The following is a 22,239-nucleotide window of genomic DNA, read 5'->3' on the forward strand; positions in this document are numbered from 1 at the left end:
GGAGGGAGAGCAGTGCGGAAGGGGGCACGGCAGAGGAAGGGTGTCCAGCTGATGTGCTGCTGCCCAGGAGCCCTGGGCATGGTGGCATTTCTGTAACAGTGGGCTGAGGGAGACACTGTGCCCTCCTGCCATCTGCACTTCTGGCACCGGATTCAGACTCCGGTGTAGCTCTCATCCCATCGCGATATAGCTTTCTGTTTATGTTCTGTCTCCTGCAACAGATCACAAGCTTTTTATTCTTAAGCCTGGGGTGTAGTATATCCTCAGTACGTGTCTGTTAAGCAAATTATATGATGAGCGTCACCTTCCCCGGCCACTTTACTATGCAGCGTGGCTGCTGCCCTCTATCTACAATGCTCAGACGTGTGATCCCTGCTTTATGAATTGTCTTAACTTGATTTGGGATTTAGAAGTTCTGGCTCTTTATTTCCTCACTGTAGAATGAGAGGATTTGGTTTAGATGATGTCAGTGTTCCTGGCTAATGCTGAGACATGGGCGGGGGGTGCACATCTGTTTTTCTCTCTCTGGCTTTTCCAGATGATTACGCTGAGCCCAGCAATGCTCCTAAGTGTAGAGAAGATTGGTTTTCTCCCCAGGAGAAGTGGGACGGGGCTTGAGGATTCTCTCATGTTATTTCCCAGCTGCCTTTTGTGAATTACGAGAGGCTCACTCAGTGGTGAAGAGCAGTGACCTGGCTTTGATTCCCTGTTCCACCATGTCCTCGCTGGTGACTTGGGACAGTGTGACTTCTCTGTGCCTTGGTTTTCTTCTTGGTAAAATGCAGATGATGATGGTATCTGCCTCAGAGGGTCTTCACAATGATTAAATGAGAGGAGGTGTGTGTGAGCGTTCAGACCGGCGCCTGGCTCCCAGGGAGCACTCCGGGACTCATCCTCCCATCCCTGGCCGGCCTGGGAGGTCACGGATACCTGGGGCAAGGCTGCAGCTGTCACCTCCCCGTGCTCTGCCACAGAGACGTGCACTTACAAGGTCCGCAGGCTTGGCTCCAGGTCTAACACAGATTTGTTTGCTGTCCTCAGGAGTGTGCTGACGCTGCCTCCCCAGCTCTGTCACTGGCTGAACTCAGGACGACGTGCAGCGACAGTGAGCTGGCTGCCGAGTTTGCCAGTGCCATCCGTCGGTAAGCACCCTCCCCATGAACCCGACAGCAGCTTCGTCCAGGAGTGACGGCTTTATTCTCAGTTCTCTTGGCTGCTCAGGTCAGCGCCTCCTGGATTGTTACAGGCCTGCGCCGGAAGGGGACCTAGAGCTGCATCCGTTGTGGTGTTTGACTTACACGTTCAGGTTTTTATTTTGGTGAGGAACTCTGTCAGCTCTTTAATGATGGGTCCTACTGTCGTCTAGGCCTTGGTGGCCAGACATGGAGAAGCCCAGTGGACACCAGCTCTTTCAGAAGTGGCGTGATGGGAGAGTATATAGGTGGTCATTTCACCTGCAGGTAGAAAATTTCTTTCTTTGCTTTTTCTGTGTGTGTGTGTTGTTGCCTCAGCTGGAACCTGCAGGAGCATATTAAATGGTGACAAAGTAGGCACTGTCACCTTGTTTCCACCTTCAGTAGGAATGCTTCCCCCAGTATCACGGGCTCTTTCCAACCAGAGGTCTCATGTAATTATTCAGGTCTGGATATTTTCCCTCTAATTCCATGTTTCTTCCTCTCTATTCTTTCTCTCCTTCTGCAAGGAGAGACAGATGCTGATTCATCTGGATCTGTCTTCCGTATCTAACTTGCCTTACTCTCCCCTCCTTTTGCACTCTGTCCTAGAGCAGCTCTGTCCACTAGGAATGTAATGCAATCACATACGGAATTTCAGATTTTCTGGTAGACAGATCAGATCAGAAAAGTCAAAAGAAAGGGGTGCAATCCATGTTCACAACATATTTTATATACCCAGTGTACCCAAAACATGTTAACTTGTAATCAGTATTTTTAAAAAAGATATATTTGAGATGATGACTATTCTTTTTACGAAGTTTTCAAAATCTGGTACATATTTTACACCTACAATGCATCTCAGAGTCACACTAGCCAGCATTTCTGGTGTTCAGTAGCTCGTGTGGCTGTGGCTGCCTTATCGGACAGTGCAGTTCGGCTGGGGTTCTTCCGCTCAGTTTTCCAGCTCACTAATTTATCCTTCGGCTGTATCCATTGTGGTGTTTGGCTTATGTGTTGAGATTTTTATTCTGGTGATGAAATGTATTGTTTCTTTAATGATAGGAAATCTTCTTGCTCTCTCTGAGGATATTTATGCTACTCATTCTAAGACACTTTTTTGTCTACTGGATTAACGCTGTTTCCTCACCTGTAAATTCTTTTTAGATTTGAGTTCTGTGGCTCTTTTTTGGCTCACAATCTCACTTGGGCTTTCTGTTCTCCAGGCCAATGACAGAGCTCTAGGCTGCATATTGGACCCAAGTACCTGGTCCCCTCCTGGCCTACTGGCCAGCACCTCTGACTGCCAGAACCCGGGTCCCCGTCTTTCTTTTCTAGCACCTTCCTTCTGTATGCATTCAGAACTATGGTTTTCTTTTTCAGGGAGAATAAAAACCTGCCTTTCCTTTTCTATGATTGCTCATGGTCCCCGGTACACAAAAATCAATCCTTTCTTTCTAACATGCTTGAGGATTCTTTTTAAAACCCATTTCCCATCATTCCTGAGGATTTGGGGAAAGAGAGAAAGGCTACATGGAGCCTGTGCTCAGACAGCTCTCTTGATCCAGCCAGCCGCCAGGGCCATTAAGATGATAGTGTGACCTCCAGGCTGACAGTGGGTGGAAGGGTGCCAGTGGGAGCTTCACTGCCTTCCTGACTTACTCACTGTCACTTTTTATCTTTCCTTCCAAGGTGTAATAGCTCTGTTTTTACATTGCCAGTTCCTCTGGCCATGTTGGTTACATTGTAATTGCTGGGCTTAAGGTAAAAAGAGAGAAGCATCACAGAAAACTGCCCTCCAGAGTCCTAGTGACGTGAGCGCTAGAGCATGGGATACGCATCCACTCCCCGCTTCCTACTGGAAGCCGTTGGATGTTGTGTCTATAAGCGAAGCCCCTACATTTTTCAAATTCCCCAAACCTCAGAGGCCTTTCCTGGCACAAGTAGGATGCAGGTTCTGCTGACTCAACACAAAGAGATTTCATTTGTCCTGTCAGTCACCATGGATTTCCAATAACCAGCCTTGAGTTGGTTAGCATGGATTTCTAATCAAGACCCAGATATATGGAGCCAGGAAAGAACCCACAGGGCTTTAAGAGAAAGGACAATAACACAATTATACTGTAAATATAGCTTAGAAACTGGAATAATCATTTCATGAGGGCATATAATACAGACACCTGAGGACTTAGTTTTGGGATGTTTTTATTTTCAGAAATGAAGTGGAAACTAACCCCTTCTTGACCACCTTCTTTGACGGTATTAAATCACCACAAGCTAGTGATCAAAGTCAGTTGAGGGAATCTTCTCAGCATTTTCAGAAATATTTCTCCCTTAAAAAAGGAATCTGTGTGCCCGGCATCCTGATTCAAGGCAGCAGGGTAGAGAGCACAGGGGAAGAGGCTAAGCAGTGGTCTTTTCTTGAGGAGAAGCGGCCACCCCTAAGGAAGGTGGCTTGTGACATTCCAGTCACTGGTTGTGGGTTCCTGCCCCCAACCTGGTCTTCCTCTGAACTCACCAGGCTTCAGCTTTGGTTGGGCCCTTGCCACCCCACCCTGCTTTCTCACTGTGTCTTCTCCCAACCTTTTTTTTGGAGGGGGAAAGGGAGGACAAAACCAGGACTCCATGCAATCACGCATTTCCTACATATCTCCTGTCTGGTCTGATTCCGATCCCTCCACTGATGTGGACACTTAAACTGTGGTTTACTGGCTCCGGCATTATCATCAAACCCCATCTGGAAGACCAGGCCTCCAGTCTCGCACATAAGGGCTTTTCTAATCAGGGTACCTTGTTTCTGCTGCTGTTCACACAGGCTGCATGCCGCAAAACCCTTCTCCATCTCAGATCCTTCTCTTGCTCTTGGTCCTTGTAAAACGTAACTGAATGATCTTCACACCGAAGAAGTGAACTATAACGACAGTGAAGGAGAGGGAATTCTCAGAAAGGACTCTTCTTTGTACTTGCATGGTTTTGTGCAGCCCGCCCTGGGGCCCTGAGGACAGCTGAGAGAAGCAGACTGTTTCATCTCCATCCTAGTCTTGGACGGCAGAGCAGAACAGGTGGTGGTCTCCATGTGAGGGGGCGGCGGTGGGACGGGTACAGCAAGGCTGAGTGGTTTCCCAAGGTCACACCGTGACAAATCGCACATCTCCACCTTCTCTGCTGGCCCCCGTGTGCTGGCGGGGGTTTGCTTACAGATGAGTGTGAGCTGAACCCACTCTTGTGGGTTCACCCGCAGACAATAGCCGGGGGACTGTCGTGTGCGTGGTCTGGGCACCCGGGAACGTCTGCGCTCCTGGTACATGACCGCGCATTTGTCTGCCAAATGCTGGGGATGGAGCAGACGCCTCAGCCACACACACCCCAGGTTGTATTGGTTAAAAGGTAAGGATGCTGTGCTCCTCGGTGCCTGGGGACAGGGCATAGTCAGGAAAAGGGCTTGTGACGTGGTGAGATGCAGCATTAGTGGTGCCCCAGATTCCACATCCACTGTCCCTGGGCCCCCAAGAAGGGCAGGACCCCACTCAGTGGGAGATCAGCGCCTGCTCCAGCTCCCACACCGCCAGCAGCAGAGGTCAGCCCTGCTCCTGCAGGAGGCTGTGCTCTGAGTCACTGGTCCGCCGGGGGCTCCGCGAGGCCTCAGGGACCTGGGATCTGGCCCCTGTGCCTGCCTGTGCCAGACGGTCCTGTGAAGTGCTAAGTAAAGGCAGGGGACTTCCTTTTATCTCAGATGAGCGACAAGCCACCGCTGCATGGAGAGGGCTGTGTCAGATCCCTGTAAAGAGACGCCCAGGGCAGGTGGGCCTGACTGATTGATGTGATCACAAGAGAGGAAGTCTGGAGGACTGGACATGCCCCAGTCAGGAGCGGAGCTGGCCCCGGCAGGGAGGCAGCGTGTCAGTTCAAGGAGACGATGTGGGCCATTTCCCCGATCGCCCCAGCCTGGGGCCTCCACCGCTGTGTGGATGACTAGTGGGGGAGAAACTGCAGGTGACACACCTGACACATCAGCAGCGGGGTAACACAGAAGTCAGCGAAAGCGTTTCAGAGAGGAGGCCAAGTGCTTCACACAGCAGTGGGCGGAGGCGAGGCAAAGAGCGGAAACAGCTGCTTGGATGGAGCAGTGTTGCTGTCCAGGGAGAACTATGGAGGAACTCGTTCCAGGAACGGAGACACCAGAGCACCTCTGTGTGCTCCTGATAATGACCCAATACAAGGGGGGCGTTTCCCAGGGTCACACAGTAACTTTATAAGATGCAAATCTGACGGTTACCCCATACCAGTGTTCTGTTGCTATATAACAAATGAGCACAAGCTTACTGGCTTCAAACATTGCCCGTTTATTAGCTCTCAGTTTCTGTGGGTTAGAAGTCTGGGCACTGGGTGGCTGGCGTGTCTGCGTAGGGTCTTGCAAGGCTACCATCGAGGTGTCGTCCAGGGCCATGTTCTCCTCTGGAGGCTCTTGGGAAGAATCTGCTTCTGAGCTTGTTCTGCCTGCCTGTTGGCAGAATTCAGTTCCTTGCGGCTATAGGGCTCGCGGGCCATTTTCTTGTTGGCTGTTGGCCGGCGGTAACTCAGCTCCTAGAGGCTCCCGCATTCCTCCTGCAGAGGCGCCTCTATCCTCAAAGCCAGCAAGGGGAACCTCCCTCTCATCAAATCCCTTCTCTGCTTCAGATCTCGTTCCAGGAAGAGGCCAGTCCTTTTTCAGGACTCACCTCATTAGATCAGATCGACCCAGAATAATCTTCTCTTCAGGTCAGCTCTTTGGGGCCCTAGAGAAGCATGTAGGTTAGTGTTTGACTGACTGAGAGGGGCTGATATCTTGGCTGTTTTAGAATACTGCCCACCACACCTCATCACTGAAAACCTCCCAGGGACTACAGCTGTCCGTGGCAACTCTTCGGCAAGTGTGTGATCTGACTGAGCCCGCGTCTCCGCCCTAGCCTCCTCTCCCATGTCCCCTCGCACCCTGAGCCACTCCACACCGCCTACTCTCTTTTGTGCCTCTGGGTCTTGACTCCTGCTAGATTCTGCCCTCACCCCACCCAGTCCCACACCCCAAGCACACACATCAGTCTATACAATGTAATGCCACCCTGTCTATAAAATGTATGTGGATATTTCCTTCCTCCACCTCCAAGCAGAAATGATCCCACCCCCCCATACATACCTTTCTTTTTGGTTCCTATTGTGCCCTGAGTTTCCTTCTATCATCAGACACATCAGTTGCTCTGTTTCTTATGTGCCGGATCCCTGCTTTTCCTTCCTCCCCTTTCATCTTCCCAACCCCCACCCCAGGAGAGGCCCTTGGGGCAGCGATCATGACTCTCCAGGTACACGACTCCAACTCTGATGACTTTGTTCCTTCCACGTGGTCCCTAAATCATCTCAGCCTCATTTCTCTCTGCGCACTGCACATCTCCACCCTAGCGCCATGCTAGGCCCTCACACATAGCATGGCCAGGACGGAAATTCTCATCTGTTCCCTCCTGCCCATTGATAGCGTCTTTCCCCAAAGATAAGATCAGCTCTAATGCGTCTTTTGGAGCAAAAATTAATATAAGACCAGGTCTTATTTTACTATAAGAGGTCTTATATAATAAAAAACCAGGTCTTATACTAATTTTTGCTCCAAAAGACACATTAAGCTGATTGTCCGGCTAGGTCTTATTTTCGGGGAAACACAGTAGTGGCCTATTCTTCAGAATTCCTATTGGTGCTAAAAATTATAGTCTTCTAATGATCCAGGATTACGGCTTTGAAGTCTCTTCTCTCTGCCTCCTGTCAGCAGATCACATTGTTTTTTCCCTTAAAATCCCATCCATTCCTTTCCGTTTGTACTGCCTTCTCGTAAGTTTGTCCCTCCGCTCCTCAGATTTCTTGGAGTACATCCTGATGGGACGTTCAGCCATGGGTCTCATCTTGTGTTTTGCCACCACAAATACCTTAAAGCACACTTCTGACGGAGCTGCTCTGAAGAAGCACCTTCAGCAGCTTGACATTCAAGATCACGTGTAGGTCCCCAGCTTAACTTCCTAGCCCATATTCCATATGTTTCCCCTCTATAATCCGTAGTCTTGTCGCGTTGGACCATTCCTCTCTCCGAGAGCATGCCCTTCACGTTGTGCCCTGTGTCTCCCAACCTGTGGACCCCTCCTCATCCCCTCCGGGAGAACACTTGCCTTCCTGACACTTCCTCCACCATGATCCTGCTCTCCCCTGAACCCCTCATGGCACTGCCTGCTCTTCACCCACCAGTGGCCCGCAGAGCACTGGGTTATTAGCGACCCTTAGAACAAACCACAGCAAGTCTCCTCAGAGATCTGATCCATGTCCAAGTTCCAACAGTTCTAGAACTCGTTCTGACTTGTGGAAATCCAGCCACCATTGGACCATGAGGGAGATCTCAGCGACTGGTCCCTATTTAAGCAGGTATGAGTTAGTATTCTTTTTGAGCCATACAGACAGTAGAATAAAGAGGGAACAGGATGGGGTCCTTTTAAAGAGGAGCCCATTGAGCAAACAAGCAGCAGAATCTTCGCCGCTTTATTAGTAGGACCATTCTTTTAAAAGGTGCTGTTTTATAAACTTGTACTTGCTGATTTTTCATATTTGGCTGATGCATACTAGTAATCAGGCCATGGACGTTGTGCTTAGAATTCCATAAATGCACGTGGGTCTGCAGGACGATAACGGAATATACCCGTGAGTTGGTTATCTGAGTTCGTTGTCACAGAAACAGATTGCTGAGCTCCAGAGCCAGGGCCTTGAAGAGCACAGGTAAAGATGATGCTTGTCCCAGGGGTGAGAGGTGGGCGTTGCCTGAGTAACTGAGATTTCTTTTCATATTTGTCATCCCCCCCCATGTTCGTAAAGCTCAGAGAGAGGGCTGTGCCTGGGACCTTATAAAAGCAGAGCGATGGGTCCCCGCAGGCAGAGGCTAAGGCACCCACACACCTATATTCATCACCGATGCATTTCCTGGGCAAGAAGTACATTGAAGGGAGAGTCTGGGCCAAAAAAGATAGACTGTTACCACCATCTTGCTACTATTCCTGGCAAGACAGCAACACACATATATAATACCAACAGCTGCACGCAAACATAATACCTGCAGAACGACGTCGTTCTCTGGGGATACCTCTTCTTCGCTCCCCAGGCCTGTGCTCTGCGCTCCCTGTCTCCTGCCCTTTGTGGGTCACCGCATCCTGCAGTGACATGGGGGGCGTGGGCGGGGCATGGCTCTGCAGGCGGGTTCCTGGGGGGAGTCCCTGCTCTCCAGATTATCAGCACCATGTCTCTTAACTGTGCCTCCAGTTCCTCATTCATAACATTAGAAGAAGAATAGTACTGCTCTTAAGGGTTGTTGAGAATTAAATCACATTATCCTTGGTTAGGACTTACGGATAGCTGTTAGCCACCACCTGGGTTTTCTAAGTAATAAGTAGTTATGGATTGTGCTGTTTACCGTGAAGGAAATACATAGGGTGATGTGATCCGTCACTGTGGAGATTTTTTTTTTTAATTAAATACAGATTGCAGTGAATATGGAGGAAATGACAAAGTGCTATGATGTCATGACTCTGGGCCATTTGTTTAGATGGGTGGGCCTCTCTGAGGTGACATTTGAGCCGAGAGGAGGAAAGTAGCTGCGCGGAGGATTCCAGCTCGCGGGGGTGACAGGGGTCAGGTCAAGTAGCGTTTTGCAGGTCAAAGTAAGACCACAGAATGGATTCCAAGTGCAGGTGGAAGGCACCGCAGGGAAGTAACGTGATCTAATTTGTCATATTGAAAAGGGCTTCTGGCTGCTCTGTGAAAACCAAGGGTGCAAAGGTACAACAGCAAAATCACTAGGGGCTCTGGGTTGTCCAGGTGAGAACCGGTGTCCCTGGAGGGTGCTGGCAGAAATGGCAAGAAGATGAGATTTGGAAGATGGGCTTTGCTGTTGACTGGATGTGGAGGATGAGGGGCAGGGAGGAGTGATGGCTGACTCAAGACCAGGCAGATGGCACTGCCATGCTGACGGGGGGGAAGGGTGGATTTGGAAAGTCCCCTCAGAAGCTCTGCTTTGGTCGTGGTACATTGAAGAGGCCTCTTCAGTAGAGAGGTCAAGTAGACAAGTCCAGGGGTCAGAGAAAAGTCCTGGAGCTAAAGATTTGGAAGACTTTAGCATGTTTTAGGCAAATACATAGAATGGAGTAAAGAAAGGGCAGGCCCTAGAATATGGTCCAGGCCTGAGTCCGAAGCGCTCCGAGTATTGAGGGGGGGCAGCAGAGAGCAGGGAGTCTGCAGGAGACTCAGGACGGCTGGTGAGAAGGGTGAAATCCAGGCGCCCTGACGAAAGACGTTCCCGAAGAAAAGGAAGACAGGAAGAGCAGGGCAGTGGGCCCTTTGGATGTGACAGAGATCGTTGGTGAACTCATGAGCAGTTTCAGTGGAGACAGAAGCCTGGTTGGGGTTACCAAGTCAAAGGAAGGTGAGGGAGAGAGGAACTGCATATGGAGACTTACCCTCAGACTAATTCCGGGTACTGAGCAATTGCTACGAGATTCTAGGCCTTGTGGCTGCAGGGCAATGACTCCCTGCAGTCTGGTCTGATTACAGCTCCTCCGAGAGGGTCCTGGTGGCTGCAGAGACACTCACTGCCTCATCAGGACCAGCTCTCGCCCTGTTGACTCCCCCAGCTCATTTGGACTTTCTGATTGAAGGACTGCTGCTGGCCTTTTTAGTTTAGGGACAGTGCAGCCTCCCTGATTGCTTGGAGAGCACTGCTTCCAAGCCCACACCCCACACCCTGACTGGTACCCCGACACCCCGCAGTACCTGTCTCCTGCCCAGCTCACTGGCAAGCCACCTGCTTTTCCTTACCATTTCAAACTCCCAACAGACTGTTTCTCAGATCCCTTTGTATGTATAGACCATTGCCTGAAATTATGAGTCAGTTAAAAAGAAAAAATAAAGTACCTCCCTGGCTGTGTGGTTAGAGTAAGATTCTTAGGACTTTTTGTGACCAGAAATAACCTCCATTTTTGGTGGAGCGGGAAGACCTCTAACTGAAATCCATGTGTGTGTGGGTGACTTGGGTTTTCACCATAATAGTGTAATTCAGCATTGTCTTTTTACTTGAAGATACAGGTGTATATCTTCAGTGAGAAAAAAAAAGGAAGAAGGGCTTATGCAGTTTTGGGCAGCCCAGAAAAGTGTATGAATGCGTTGCTCTTCAAGGGGAAAATGGGACAGAGACTGTCTGATTTTTACTTTCTCATCTGTGTGGAGTCCGTGAAAGTACTCATTTTAGCCTTGTTATTTACCTAGACAAACTAGAAATTCTTCCTTAGCTGAAGGCCAAATTTGAATGAGAAACTAGAAGGAACAGGACATAAATGGTTGCGGTTCCAAAGTGACTTGGATTAGGAGGCTTGTGGTTCTTCCCTGAGTCGTCCTGAGAATCTGAGGAAGTCGTAGACTGCAGGAAAGGATGCCCAGGCGTGTAATCGTGCAACCAGAGTTCCAAGACCACGTAAAGCTCATTCACAGACCCACAAGAGCCCTTCCGCCTTACCAGAGCGTCTCAAATTTGCCTGGTAATGCGACTCATCTAGCATGCTTCTTAAAATGCAATTCCTAGACCTCAACCCAAACCTGCTGACCTGGAACCCAGGGCAACACCTAGTGCTGCTACTGTAAGCACGTGCCCTTAGCAGCACTGTCCTCTAGTAATATCAAACGAGTCACAAATCACAGCCACGTGTAATTATAAGTTTCCTAGTAGCCACATTTACAACTGTAAAAAGGTGAAATTAACTTCAATCACATCTTTAACCCAGTATACCCCAAATATTATCATTTCAACATGTAACCAATATTTTTTCAATTGAGATAGTTCCCATTCTATTTTTCATATTAAGTCTTCAGATCCCAGTATTTATACTTACAGCACATCTCAAATCAGACTAGACACATTTCAAATGCTCAGATGGCCGCCCGGCAGGCTGTGTGCTGTAGAGGGGGCATGGGTCTCCAGTCGTTACTTCTCAGGGGTTCAGTGTTTGTTTCAGTCCAGATAAGCAACGATGGAGCCATGACTTTTACAGCAGGCGTCGTGTCTACCTCGCTCAAATGAAAACAGGTAAGGTAACCCCCATTCTAGGTTTAAGTTTGAGGTTTGGCCTAATTTTTTTTTTTCTTTAAGATTTTATTGGGGAAGGGGAACAGGACTGTATTGGGGAACAGTGTGTACTTCCAGAACTTTTTTCCAAGTCAAGTTGTTGTCGTTTCAGTCTTAGTTGTGGAGGGCACAGCTCAGCTCCAGGTCCAGTTGTCGTTGCTAGTTGCAGGGGGCACAGCTCACCATCCCTTGTGGGAGTCGAACCGGCAACCTTGTGGTTGAGAGGACAACCAACTGAGCCATCTGGGAGCTCAGCAGCAGCTCAGCTCAAGGTGCCGTGTTCAATCTTAGTTGCAGGGGGCGCTGCCCGCCATCCCTTGCGGAACTCGAGGAATTGAACCAGTTGTCCTAATTTTAAATAACAGCATCCTGGTGCTGTCCTAAGTTTGTATGAGTTCACTGCCATTGCCGAGGCCTAGGGAGTTCTTGGGGGGCAGTTCTCAGCTCCTGGCAGTGGCTCTGGCTCACCACCCCCATCTTAATCTCTCCTCCACCCCTAGCTGGGGTTGGGCAGGGTCTGTGAGGGCTTCCCCTGCCTTGGGGGTTCTGTCCTCCATTAGAGCCGCCAGGACTGGGAAGTTCGCTTTGGTCCTTCAAGGGCCGGGGTACTGAGGAAGGAAGCCCGTTGTTTTATGGGGAGGCTGGGATTTCCATACTGCCCCCACCCCATCTGCGGGCTGGGGCAGGGATGGGGATGTAATTGAGAATAACGATACTGCTCTGGGCAGTTTTCTGTTGTGAATTTATTGAGTTCGTGGTGACATTTTAAATTCTCTTCACAATTTTTTCTCCTTTGCACTATTAATCAACTTTAGAATGCAAGATAAAAGCAGCAAAACAGTAACAAAATGCAAGACAAATAACCCTTCTCTATTCTTTCTAGCCAGAGGGAAGGGGAAAAAAATCTTTCATGCTCTCCTAACCTTCCTCAGCTGACAGTGGCCTGCCTGGAAAGCTGAGAGGATGGGTTAGGGAGGGAGCGTCCCCCCTGGCCACTATTCTTACTTCTGGTAGGAAATGGTGCCACTCTCAGATTCCTGTAGGAAATGCAACCAAATTTCCTGGTGGCTGCTAGGGCCCTGGAAAAACCGCCATTCCTCAGCAAGTGGGAGACCCTTGCTGGAAGGCTCTGCGGTGTGTTCTTAGGGTGGGAGGGACGGACCATTCCCTGAAGAATGTTGAATCTTAGAGGACTTCGGGCTGGTTGTTCAGCTTCACTTAGAGATCTTTCCCCCTCCATCCTCACTTCCAAAAGCAGGTCTGGATTTTGGTGTTGAAGCTCCTTTATTACTCAGTTTGGAAAGCCTGACTTGCACTTATAGTATATAATAGCTGGAGGCAAAAATGAGAAACATTAGATATTTGAGAAGCAGGGAAGGGAGAACAGGGCTGAACCATCCATCACCTGAGAGTCCTCCACCCTCTGGCCAGCCTCCCACGCCCCTCCTGTGGGCAGCGTAGTACTGAGACGTGATCTCACATACTGCATTTCCCCAAAAATAAGACCTAGCCAGACCATCAATTCTAATACGTCTGTCTTTTGGAACAAAAATTAATATAACACCTTATAGTAAAATAAGACGGGGTATAATATAATACCGGGTCTTACATTAATTTTTGCTTCAAAGGACACATTAGAGCTAAGTTTATTTTCGGGGAAAACACAGTATTTCACAAAAGCAGTTATAAAAATTCCAAGCAATGCAAAAGTGAGTCAAGTAGAAAATGAAAGCGTTCCATCATCCCTCTTCTGTGAGTTAACCTTTGTTGAGTGGTGCTGAGCCTTCTGGTCTGTTAAGCAGATATTCACACTCGTCTTTTTAGCTGTTTTTGCAAAAATGGCATCCAGTAGAACTCACCCTTTTCACTTGCCAGTGTCACATACCCTCCATGCCAGTGCGTTTCTATCTGCATTTTTTTTTTTAAGTTGCAGAGTAGTACAGATATACCTTACTCAGTCCCATGGTTGTTTCCCACTCTTACTTAGCTGCTGTAACCAATGCACAAGTGAATGAATGCAACTGTAGCTCATGTATCATCAGGCACCTACACTCCTTTTTCTGTAAGAACAATTCCTAGAAATCAAGTTGCTTTGTCAAGGGATTCATTCATTTTTTTATTTTGCTAGGCACTGCCAACCTGTTTACCAAAACCATCGGGCTAATTTACATTCCTCACACACTCACCGTTCTTTCTAGAGAATTTCTTCCATAAACCCTGGTTTCTCAGTGCGCTCCAAGTACCTTCAGTGTGTTGTTCTGAAGCTGTTTTAACAACCGTTGTTCCTGAGAAGCTGTCACCCAGGCATGGTGCTCAGCACTGGGGAACCCAACGAAAGTCCTTGCCACCCTGGAGCCTCCACGCCAGTGGGGGAGCCTGCGGAGTTCAGATACATAACCTGTCACAGCCGACTGTGCTGAGTGTGACGCATGTGACACCATGCAGTGACACTGCACGTCATAGGGGTGCTTCGGGGGCAGGATGATCACTGCTTCCCTGCCCATTGCTTGTGCTCCGTGGGAATGGGAGGGAGGCAACAAGCGGAGTGGACACTAGATACCTCCTGTAACAGACTCCCAAGTCTGTCAGCGTGGGTTACGTAGTGACCATGGGGTCGAGGAGTCAAATGAAAGTGCAGCTATCATGTAAGAACTTTAAGGGGAACAAGTGAGAAAATCATTTCTACCCGTCTACCACTACCACCCTTTTGTTTGTCTTTTTGCAGGGTAGGATCACGTTATTTTCAACAAGTAGAGACTTGTCCATGGGTAGCCGCCCAGAGCAGAGGTTTCTGTTCTGGAATCCCCGAGTGGTTCAGAGGTTAGAACACTTGGAAGAGGATATGGAGACTGAGGCAGGGTTTTGTGGTCAGGCTGCAGTCGCTGGGCATCTGGCATGCCCACAGCACAAAGGAACTTCTGTTAGGTTCCCCATCTGGAAGACTAGAAACTACTTCCTGTCTCGTTCCTTTGTGACACATACAAAGGCCTTATCAGTAAAGTAAGCAGGAGCAATTGATTTCAAGAATGCTGTTCTGGCGCCACTGAGGGCAAAGGGAGCTCTGGTGCCTTCTAGTACCTTCCTTTTCGTTCCCCTGCCTTTTGACTTGGCCAGCTAAACTTTGCTCCATTCTGCCACCATTTCCAGGGTAGTAGCCACCTCCACCATCAGCTCAAGTTACTCATGGTATTCTTTGTCTCTTTGATAGAGAAAAGAAGTTAAAGGCCAGAGTTCAAGAGTTGGTGAACGCCTTGGAAAGACTCACCAAGAGCAGTGAAATCCGACACCAGCAATCAGCGGAGTTCGTTAATGACCTAAAGCGGGCCAACAGGTAAAATCCTTTTGCAGATTCCCCACAGCTACCTGGACTGTACGCCGGGAGGACCTTTCCATAATTGCTGGGGACTAACTGGAGAATGGAGTTCTCACCTGCCTTCCGCTGGCCCTGCAGCCTGGTCTTCCCCATGGCCGTTTCCCAGTGTTCCCTAGAAACCTAAGAACTGCATGGGAAAGACAAGTCCTTGGGCCAAATGTGTTTGGGAAATGCGGCATACTGTGTGTGGTCTGTCCCCGTACCCTGTTTCCCTGAAAATAAGACCTAGCCGGACAATCAGCTCTAATGTGTCTTTTGGAACAAAAATTGATATAAAACCCGGTCTTATTTTACTATAAGTTTTGCTCCAAAAGACACATTAGAGCTGATGGTCCAGCTGTCTTATTTTCGGGGAAACATGGTAATAGTTCATGTAGTAAAGGTTCTGAAGTCACACAATTTTTAAAATCTATTTAGTTGTGGTTAAGCTAATGTTTCCCAAACAAACTGGCTCCAGAACCTTTTATTTGAGCAACATTAATATCCTGTGAAACACGTCAGAAGCACTGCTCTAAGACAGCAGGCACAAACGTTTTGGGCTCAGGACCACTATATTCTCATCAAAAACTGACGACCTCAAAGAGCTTTGTTCTTATAAATTGTCAATTGACACTTCATTTTGGAAAGTAAAAGATGAAATTTTTAAAGTTATTTAAACAATGAATTCACTACGTGAAATAAATACACATGCATTTATTTAAAAATAGCATTTTACAAAAAAAAGAGTAATAGCACTATTACTATTTTACAAGTCTCTAACGTCTGGTTTAATAGAAGACAGCCAGATTCTCACATCTGCTCTTACAGCCAATAGTTTTGAAATGTTAACGAAAAAACCCAGCTTTACAGATTGTAGGTAGAAAATACAGGACCTCACAGACCTCCCCTGTAGGGCTTTGAGAATCCCCGGGGGGTCAGTCCTAGGCCACTTTGAGAACCTGATTGTACCTGGAAGGGATTTGGGGTGCTGCTTTGGACCAGAGAGGGTATCAGGACTTACCTAGCCCTGGGCTCACAGGAACAGTTGAGGCCTATAGTCTGTGTTCTGCAGGCAGCATTAGCTTATGAAATGGCCTGTGTGCGCTGAATCTCACCAGCCTGAAGCATAAAGGGAAGTCGTGGGAGGCTCTCTGCCTCAATCCAGGTGGTCACTGAGACCTCAGGGCGTGAGGAACTCTCGCCTGTAATTTACACTTGACCAACTGTTGCAGGCAGCTATGGGACACACTATTTGTATTTAAATGACAGATTTCTGGGATTCAGTTATCTTTTCTGCTTATCCGTTTTGGATGTGGCTAGTTTAGACTGTTGGTTTAAACCCCGCCTAATTAACACCTTAGTGACAAACCTCTAAGCAGTCTGGCTGAATTCATCATGATTAAGCCAATACGCGTGAGTGGTCCTTAAGTGTTGAAATACTAACCATTTGATTTCACATTCCCACTGAGGAGGCTGAGCGACTGTTCTGCAGGGTGGTGCTTCCTGAACCCGGTTACCAGTGTGTGTGCGCGTCTCAGTGCTACTTAGGGTGACAACTCTCCTCTCCCCCTCTTCCCACCCAGCAACCTGGTGGCCGCCTATGAGAAAGCAAAGAAGAAACATCAGAACAAACTGAAGAAGCTGGAGTCTCAGATGATGGCCATGGTGGAGCGACACGAGACCCAGGTGCGGATGCTCAAGCAGAGAATAGCGCTGCTGGAGGAGGAGAACTCCAGGCCGCACACTAATGAGACGTCACTTTAAGTGGCACTCGGCCACCCAGTTCTGCCTGAGTGGTAGCAGCGGAAGCAGGTGATGGAAGAGAAGGACCTGGGGACCGAGTGCCTGCGGGGAGGCTGAGAAACGGGAAGGGCAGGTAGGTCAGCACGTGGACAGTGGAGTGCCCTGGACTCAGCCCCGGGGTGTGGCCCTGGGACTCAGCGCAGACTGGATCCAGGGGATCCTGTTCCTCCCGGACCCCCGCCAGCATGTACATACCTGCCCTGTGCGCCGTGCTCAGCAGGCCCCACTTCTGCTTTCAGCACTGGCTTTGTCCGTTCTGGAGGTTGGGCCTCAGTCGTGTCACAGCATTGGTTTTGTAAGACTTTTCCATTTTCTTCTGTTTGGTAGATAGTGACCTTATCTTGGGCACCCCCCGTTTCTCTCCTTGCCTTCTTCAGGGGAAAACTGCCACACGCAGGTGTGTGTGTACGCATCTAGATTTGCCTATCGCAACCAGGCTTTGGTTTTCAAGTCCCACGTAGCAACGCTAAGATACAGATGTACAGACTGTCCCTCGGAGACGCTCGGGGAGGCAGATGGCAGGATGGTGTACGCAGGTCTGCTTCCCAGCAGGGCCCCCCAGCGCCGCGCCTGAGCAGTTGTGTCCGGGAATGACACTTCCTGCAGCTGTGTGTGGAGGCAGGCCGGGCAGGGAGCCCTTCTGGCTGGGCGTCCCCGCCCAGGGCAGCGTGTTCACAGCATCCCGAGGCTGAGAGGCTGAGCACATCCTGCTCCTTGTTCAGGAGCAGAGGGGCATCATTAGCACCTCCCCCCGCGCAGCACTAGTAATTGCTGTTCTGCCGGAATCCAAACTCAGCCAGAGTCCTGATGGAGCTCTGGACCTGCCTCTATTTCTCTAAGGGCCAGAGGCAGGACACTGAGGTGTGTTGTAGGCCGACCCCACCTCTGAGAGACTGCTGCTGAACCACCAGTTCAAGACTTTGCTCCTGCTGTCAGGAGGGGCAGGGGCTGACGGGGGGGTCATTGAGGCCTCCTTTTATCCCCCCCCCCCCATAGCTGGGGATGGTTCGCATATGGTGCTTTAACAGGTTAAAGGTCAAGCAAAATACTGGTGGGAGGGTGGGGCGGGCAGGACCAGAGTACCTGAATTCTTTCAGGAAGAGCTTCCATCTTCAATTCACTATTCCTTTCCTCCTGTAGCCGTCCCTGTTTCACCCTTTCACTTCCTTTCTTCTGTTGATGCCCTACACTGATACATTTTAAAAGGACCGCTTACCATTTACTCTGTAGTACCTGAAGATCTTATGAGAAATACGTCCCAATGCGACCGTTCACAAAGTTTTGCTTATGACCAGGTCACTGCATTGGGGTCCCCATGTCCACAAGCTCAAGGTCTGTCCAGAAATCATGATGTAACTTCCTCAGCTCCTGCAGTGAGGAAAGACACTCGAGCCATCACGTTGGAGGACAGAGCAGTTTTATCCCTAAAGCAACCAACTTTCTCAGGTAGGCAGTGAGGCTGCCCCATCTTCAAAAAAAGGGGCAACTGGCATCAATGTGGAAGGACCAGCTTTTCGGTGCTTTGGAAGCTCTCATTTAGTCAGAGTTGATTCTTGTGATTTGTTTTTAAAAAACATTTTTTACTCTTTGGGTAAAATTTCATTTTGTGACAAGGAAAATGTTTTGACTGGAAACTATGTGCAAAAAAATAGTTTAGCAGACAAAAATCAGTTTTCCCCCTTTTCCCAGCTCACCTAGGGAAATGTCCTCCCCTAAGCAAACTGGGATGGGCAAGGTGGGAAACCACTGATGGCTTTTTCTTTTGTGGCTGAACAGGCATCAGAACAGTTTTGATTTTCACCAACACTGACAAATGGAGCTCACATGAATACAATCCTGTCTGCTGACCTCTGTCTACCATTCTTGTTCCAAGTTATAACAGAGCCCCCCCCTTTTAGGGTCATGTCATCCCTCCAGACCCAGGTCTCAGCTGGTCCATTAAGAGCCCCACCCTGCACTGCTGATACCGAGCCTCATTATGAGTTTATACAATACTTTTTCAGTATATGGCGATCGGATGAAAACTATTTCCCCAGTAAAACTGTTACTTCTATAAATGTGTAGAATAAAAAAGCTATTAAATAGTTGATTTCCTTTCCTTGTATTTTTCAAATACTCCCCGACACACAATCCTTGTTGAAGGTGAACCGACAGGCACTTGGTTATGCTAATTCTGGGGCCTCTAAAGCAGCATTGATTATTAAATGATGGCAGGTGCCTGGATCATTTTCCTTTTTCATAACCTTAATTTTCTTTCTAAATAGGAGCTGGTTTATATTCACATTTCCATCAGGAATGAACAGTGATCTTAATTCTAACGTGTATGAAATTAAAAACCTTCAACGTTCATATTTTTAATTCTGTTTCCTCAGTGGTTACTTACCCCTTTCAGACAGTGATCTTCTCTGTTCAGAGCTCAGTCTCTGGCTCTTAGAGACCTGTCTGTAACTGGTGTGCCATCAACGTGTGGGTCCCCAGCTGGGTCTGATGTTCTGCCAACCCCCACGTGCGCCAGCAACCAAACTGCCATGGACTTGTAGGCGGTAAGGTTCCTCTTTGAGACTTTCACCAAAAATTGTTGCTCGTGCCCTCCTACCTTTCTGCTCCAGTCCCATAAGTACACTAGATGTTGCATTGTTGCCAAGACAGGTAATTAACTTTCATACTCACTCTCATCTGCTGGCATGTCAGGTTTTTGAAGTTAATATCTCTGCTGGTTGAAACTAGAATGTTAGGTTAATAAGAAATTAAGTGCCAGTTAAACATAATTGTTTAATTCTCCTTTGAGATGCATGCATTTCTTAATTTTCCTCTGAGTCTGCGGCCATACTTTACAGGGACATCAGAGAACTGAACCCTTGACCTTCTATTACCCCAGAAAGAGGCAGTCCAAGTAAGAGCTGAGAAGGCTTTTTCTTAAAAACTGTTAGGATGAGGCTAGTAAGGACTTTACTACCCTCAGAAAAACTTCAAATTATTGGCAAGTCTCCTAGTTCCTAGCTGGGTAGAAATTACATTTCAAATGAAAAAGTGCCCTGTAGTTAGTTGATCTGGGCTGGACAGCCTGTCACTGGCATGTGGGAAGAACCTTGCCTGTTCCCTCTAAAGCCCACAAAAATTATCCTGCAATTAATTCAACTGTCTTAAACCAAACCTCTCAAGAGTTTAGGGAATCATGCTTGTTTTAAGTGACGTGATGAGAAAGACATCAAGACTACAGAAAACAAAATTTTGAGTAACTTCTGAAAGTCATAAGACTCCAAAGCTTTAAATCTCATCCGTGAAACTACTTAAAGTGAAAATTTTATTGTGTTCACTAAGTTTACACCTATTTATAGATGCAGCAAACAACGCTATATCATTAGAAAGTTTTTAGGAGCCAAAAAGGGGAGCGGGTTATCTGATTGAAATTTTTGCATTTAATTACGGTATAGTCACAGGATTGCCAAGGTTTTTTGGGGGGGGAAGGAAGCATAAGTAATAGTTTTATTTTTCCTGCAGTAGATGACACTTAAAAAAAAAATCTGAAAAAAAGTCAGCGATTATTTTTCTATTTATCCAATGGAATGGCCTACCTATGTGACAAAAAGTGGCAATCACCGTGCTTTATTGAGGCTTACAAACTCTCCAGTGCTCAGAAGTGGGCACTACTTTGTAAAGAAGCAAAACTTGTTACAAAACAAAAATGATACCTTTGCTGCACACACAGTTCTTACTGAAGTTTAGACAAGTCCTGGTCTAGTTAACAGAAACCTTGTGTGTAGACAGGCCAGGCTGAAGTTAGCTCGCAACCTGTGGCCTTCTGCGGTTCCTCCCATTACACACACTTAAAGCTGCTTTCTGATGACTAATTATTTGTATTCACTTCAAAAGATATATGCCTTAGGCTGTCAAGTACCATGTTTCCCCGAAAATAAGACTCAGCCGGACAATCAGCTCTAATGCGTCTTTTGGAGCAAAAATTAATGTAAGACCTGGTATTATTTTACTATTATATTAATTTTTGCTCCAAAAGACGCATTAAAGCTGATTGTCTGGCTAGGTCTTATTTTCGGGGAAACAGTACTAACTTTTTAGAACTGGAACAAGAATTAGCAATTAATGTAATGCTGGCTGCTGTGACCACAGCCTCACTGCGCACTTGGTGGCTGTTAAATACGAACAAGTGGAAAAGGGTACAAGTTGGAATAGCAGCTGTTGATGAATTCCTGTGTACAGGAAGTTTCATACGATTACATTTTTGGTTATGTTGGATACAGCCTCTATTACATTGCATCTGGGTGAGATTTTGCACGTGACCATGACAAAAAATCATCTGTGTCCCAGTTACAGCAACTGCTACTGGATAACTGTATCTTTGACTAGTAAGTAGTACTTGATTTTCCCAAGAGAAATACAAATCACCCCTCCAGTAATCTGAAATACCAGCTCAGCAGAATAGAGCAAGCTACACACAAAATCCCCCACGTTCACACTGATTACCTGCTTAGTAGTTCCTGCTCTACCATTCACTTTTGCACTTTTTGCAAATCAAATCCATCTGGAAAATGTTCTGTTTGTAGAACTCATAGTATTCACTTATAGTGCTTGTGTCAGGACTGCCGAGTGAGTAAAAGCCCCTAATAATCTGCTTCGGTCTGAACCTATTACAAAGATACTGAATGAAACATGTTCCCTTTTCTATTTGAGTTTTTAGATTGTCAAGACTTATTTACTTTGCATGACATTTAAGTTTCCTATTATTTGAAAATGTGCTATTTAAACCACTTGAATTATTAGGAAAACCTGCTTGAATGTACTGTCATTAAAGCACATGTGATTAAGTTTGCATTTGTCAGTATTGTTCTACTGTTTGTACTGAAAGTCTCATTTTAAAGTTGCCACTTAACACTGTACTATACCTTGTAATTTTTTAGATTCTTCATTTGTATGCTTTAAACATTTCCAGATGCCTATAGTTTTTAGCTGCTATAAAATAGCTACTTTGTGTTATTTGATATAGAATTGTTTTTTTAAAAAAAACCTCCATTTATTTATACAGAGACATTTATAATATTTTACAAACATTCTTATATTCTGAATAAATATTTCTAATTCCATGATGTACTTGAACTGCGTTTATTAAAGGGTAAGGCTGCCTTCTGTAATAACACGTAAGTATCAAACCTGTAATGCTCCATATTAAATCATAAGCTCTAGTCAAAGCTGGGAGCTACAAGACTACATTAGGTGAAAACAGCCAAACCTCATTTATCACCAATTTCTACTTGGCTGTTTTTTCAAATTTGGTATGAATGGGGAATTACCTATTGAAGGATCTTTCTCCCTTTCTAAAAAAATCACTGAAATAGAACATAATCAAGAATTGGAAGTACAAGCTATACATGACTGTCAGAAAGGACAGCAAACAGCTTTGCAGAAATGTCTGTTAGAAGGACCATCACCACAATGCTGTCAGTTCTATCAAAGCAAAGTACCTTTGACAATATGAGTGTTAATACCTTGGTCACTCTTAAAATTTTAAATAAAAATTACTACCATATCGCTCAGGTCTCTACTAGGCCTGTGAAGAATTCTATTCAGAAAACCTGGTTCTAGTACAAATTCAAGAACTGCTAGATTTTATGTATCTAGTTAACTCTCACTATAATCTTCCTTTAAAGCAAAAACCAAACTGTAATTATTTGAGATAGAAAATACATACCAGTTCTTTATTTTCATTTCTGCAGAGACTCATACAT

At 47.0% G+C, this 22,239-nt stretch overlaps 1 protein-coding gene across 2 annotated transcripts in view; it reads left to right on the forward strand.

The window, feature by feature from the left end:
* Positions 1–21,597, forward strand: part of MCC (MCC regulator of WNT signaling pathway) — a 385,746-nt gene extending 364,149 nt beyond the window's left edge. For both annotated transcript variants that reach the window (XM_081053748.1, XM_081053749.1), the window contains 3 exons: positions 1,042–1,142; positions 14,552–14,674; positions 16,279–21,597. In XM_081053748.1, coding sequence (XP_080909874.1) covers positions 1,042–1,142; positions 14,552–14,674; positions 16,279–16,459 — 405 coding nt within the window. In that variant the 3' untranslated portion in view covers positions 16,460–21,597. The remainder of the gene's footprint in view (positions 1–1,041; positions 1,143–14,551; positions 14,675–16,278) is intronic.
* Positions 21,598–22,239: the final 642 nt, after the last annotated feature.

The sequence above is a fragment of the Rhinolophus hipposideros genome (assembly GCF_964194185.1).
Source record: "Rhinolophus hipposideros genome assembly, chromosome: 7".
Taxonomy (NCBI): domain Eukaryota; kingdom Metazoa; phylum Chordata; class Mammalia; order Chiroptera; family Rhinolophidae; genus Rhinolophus; species Rhinolophus hipposideros.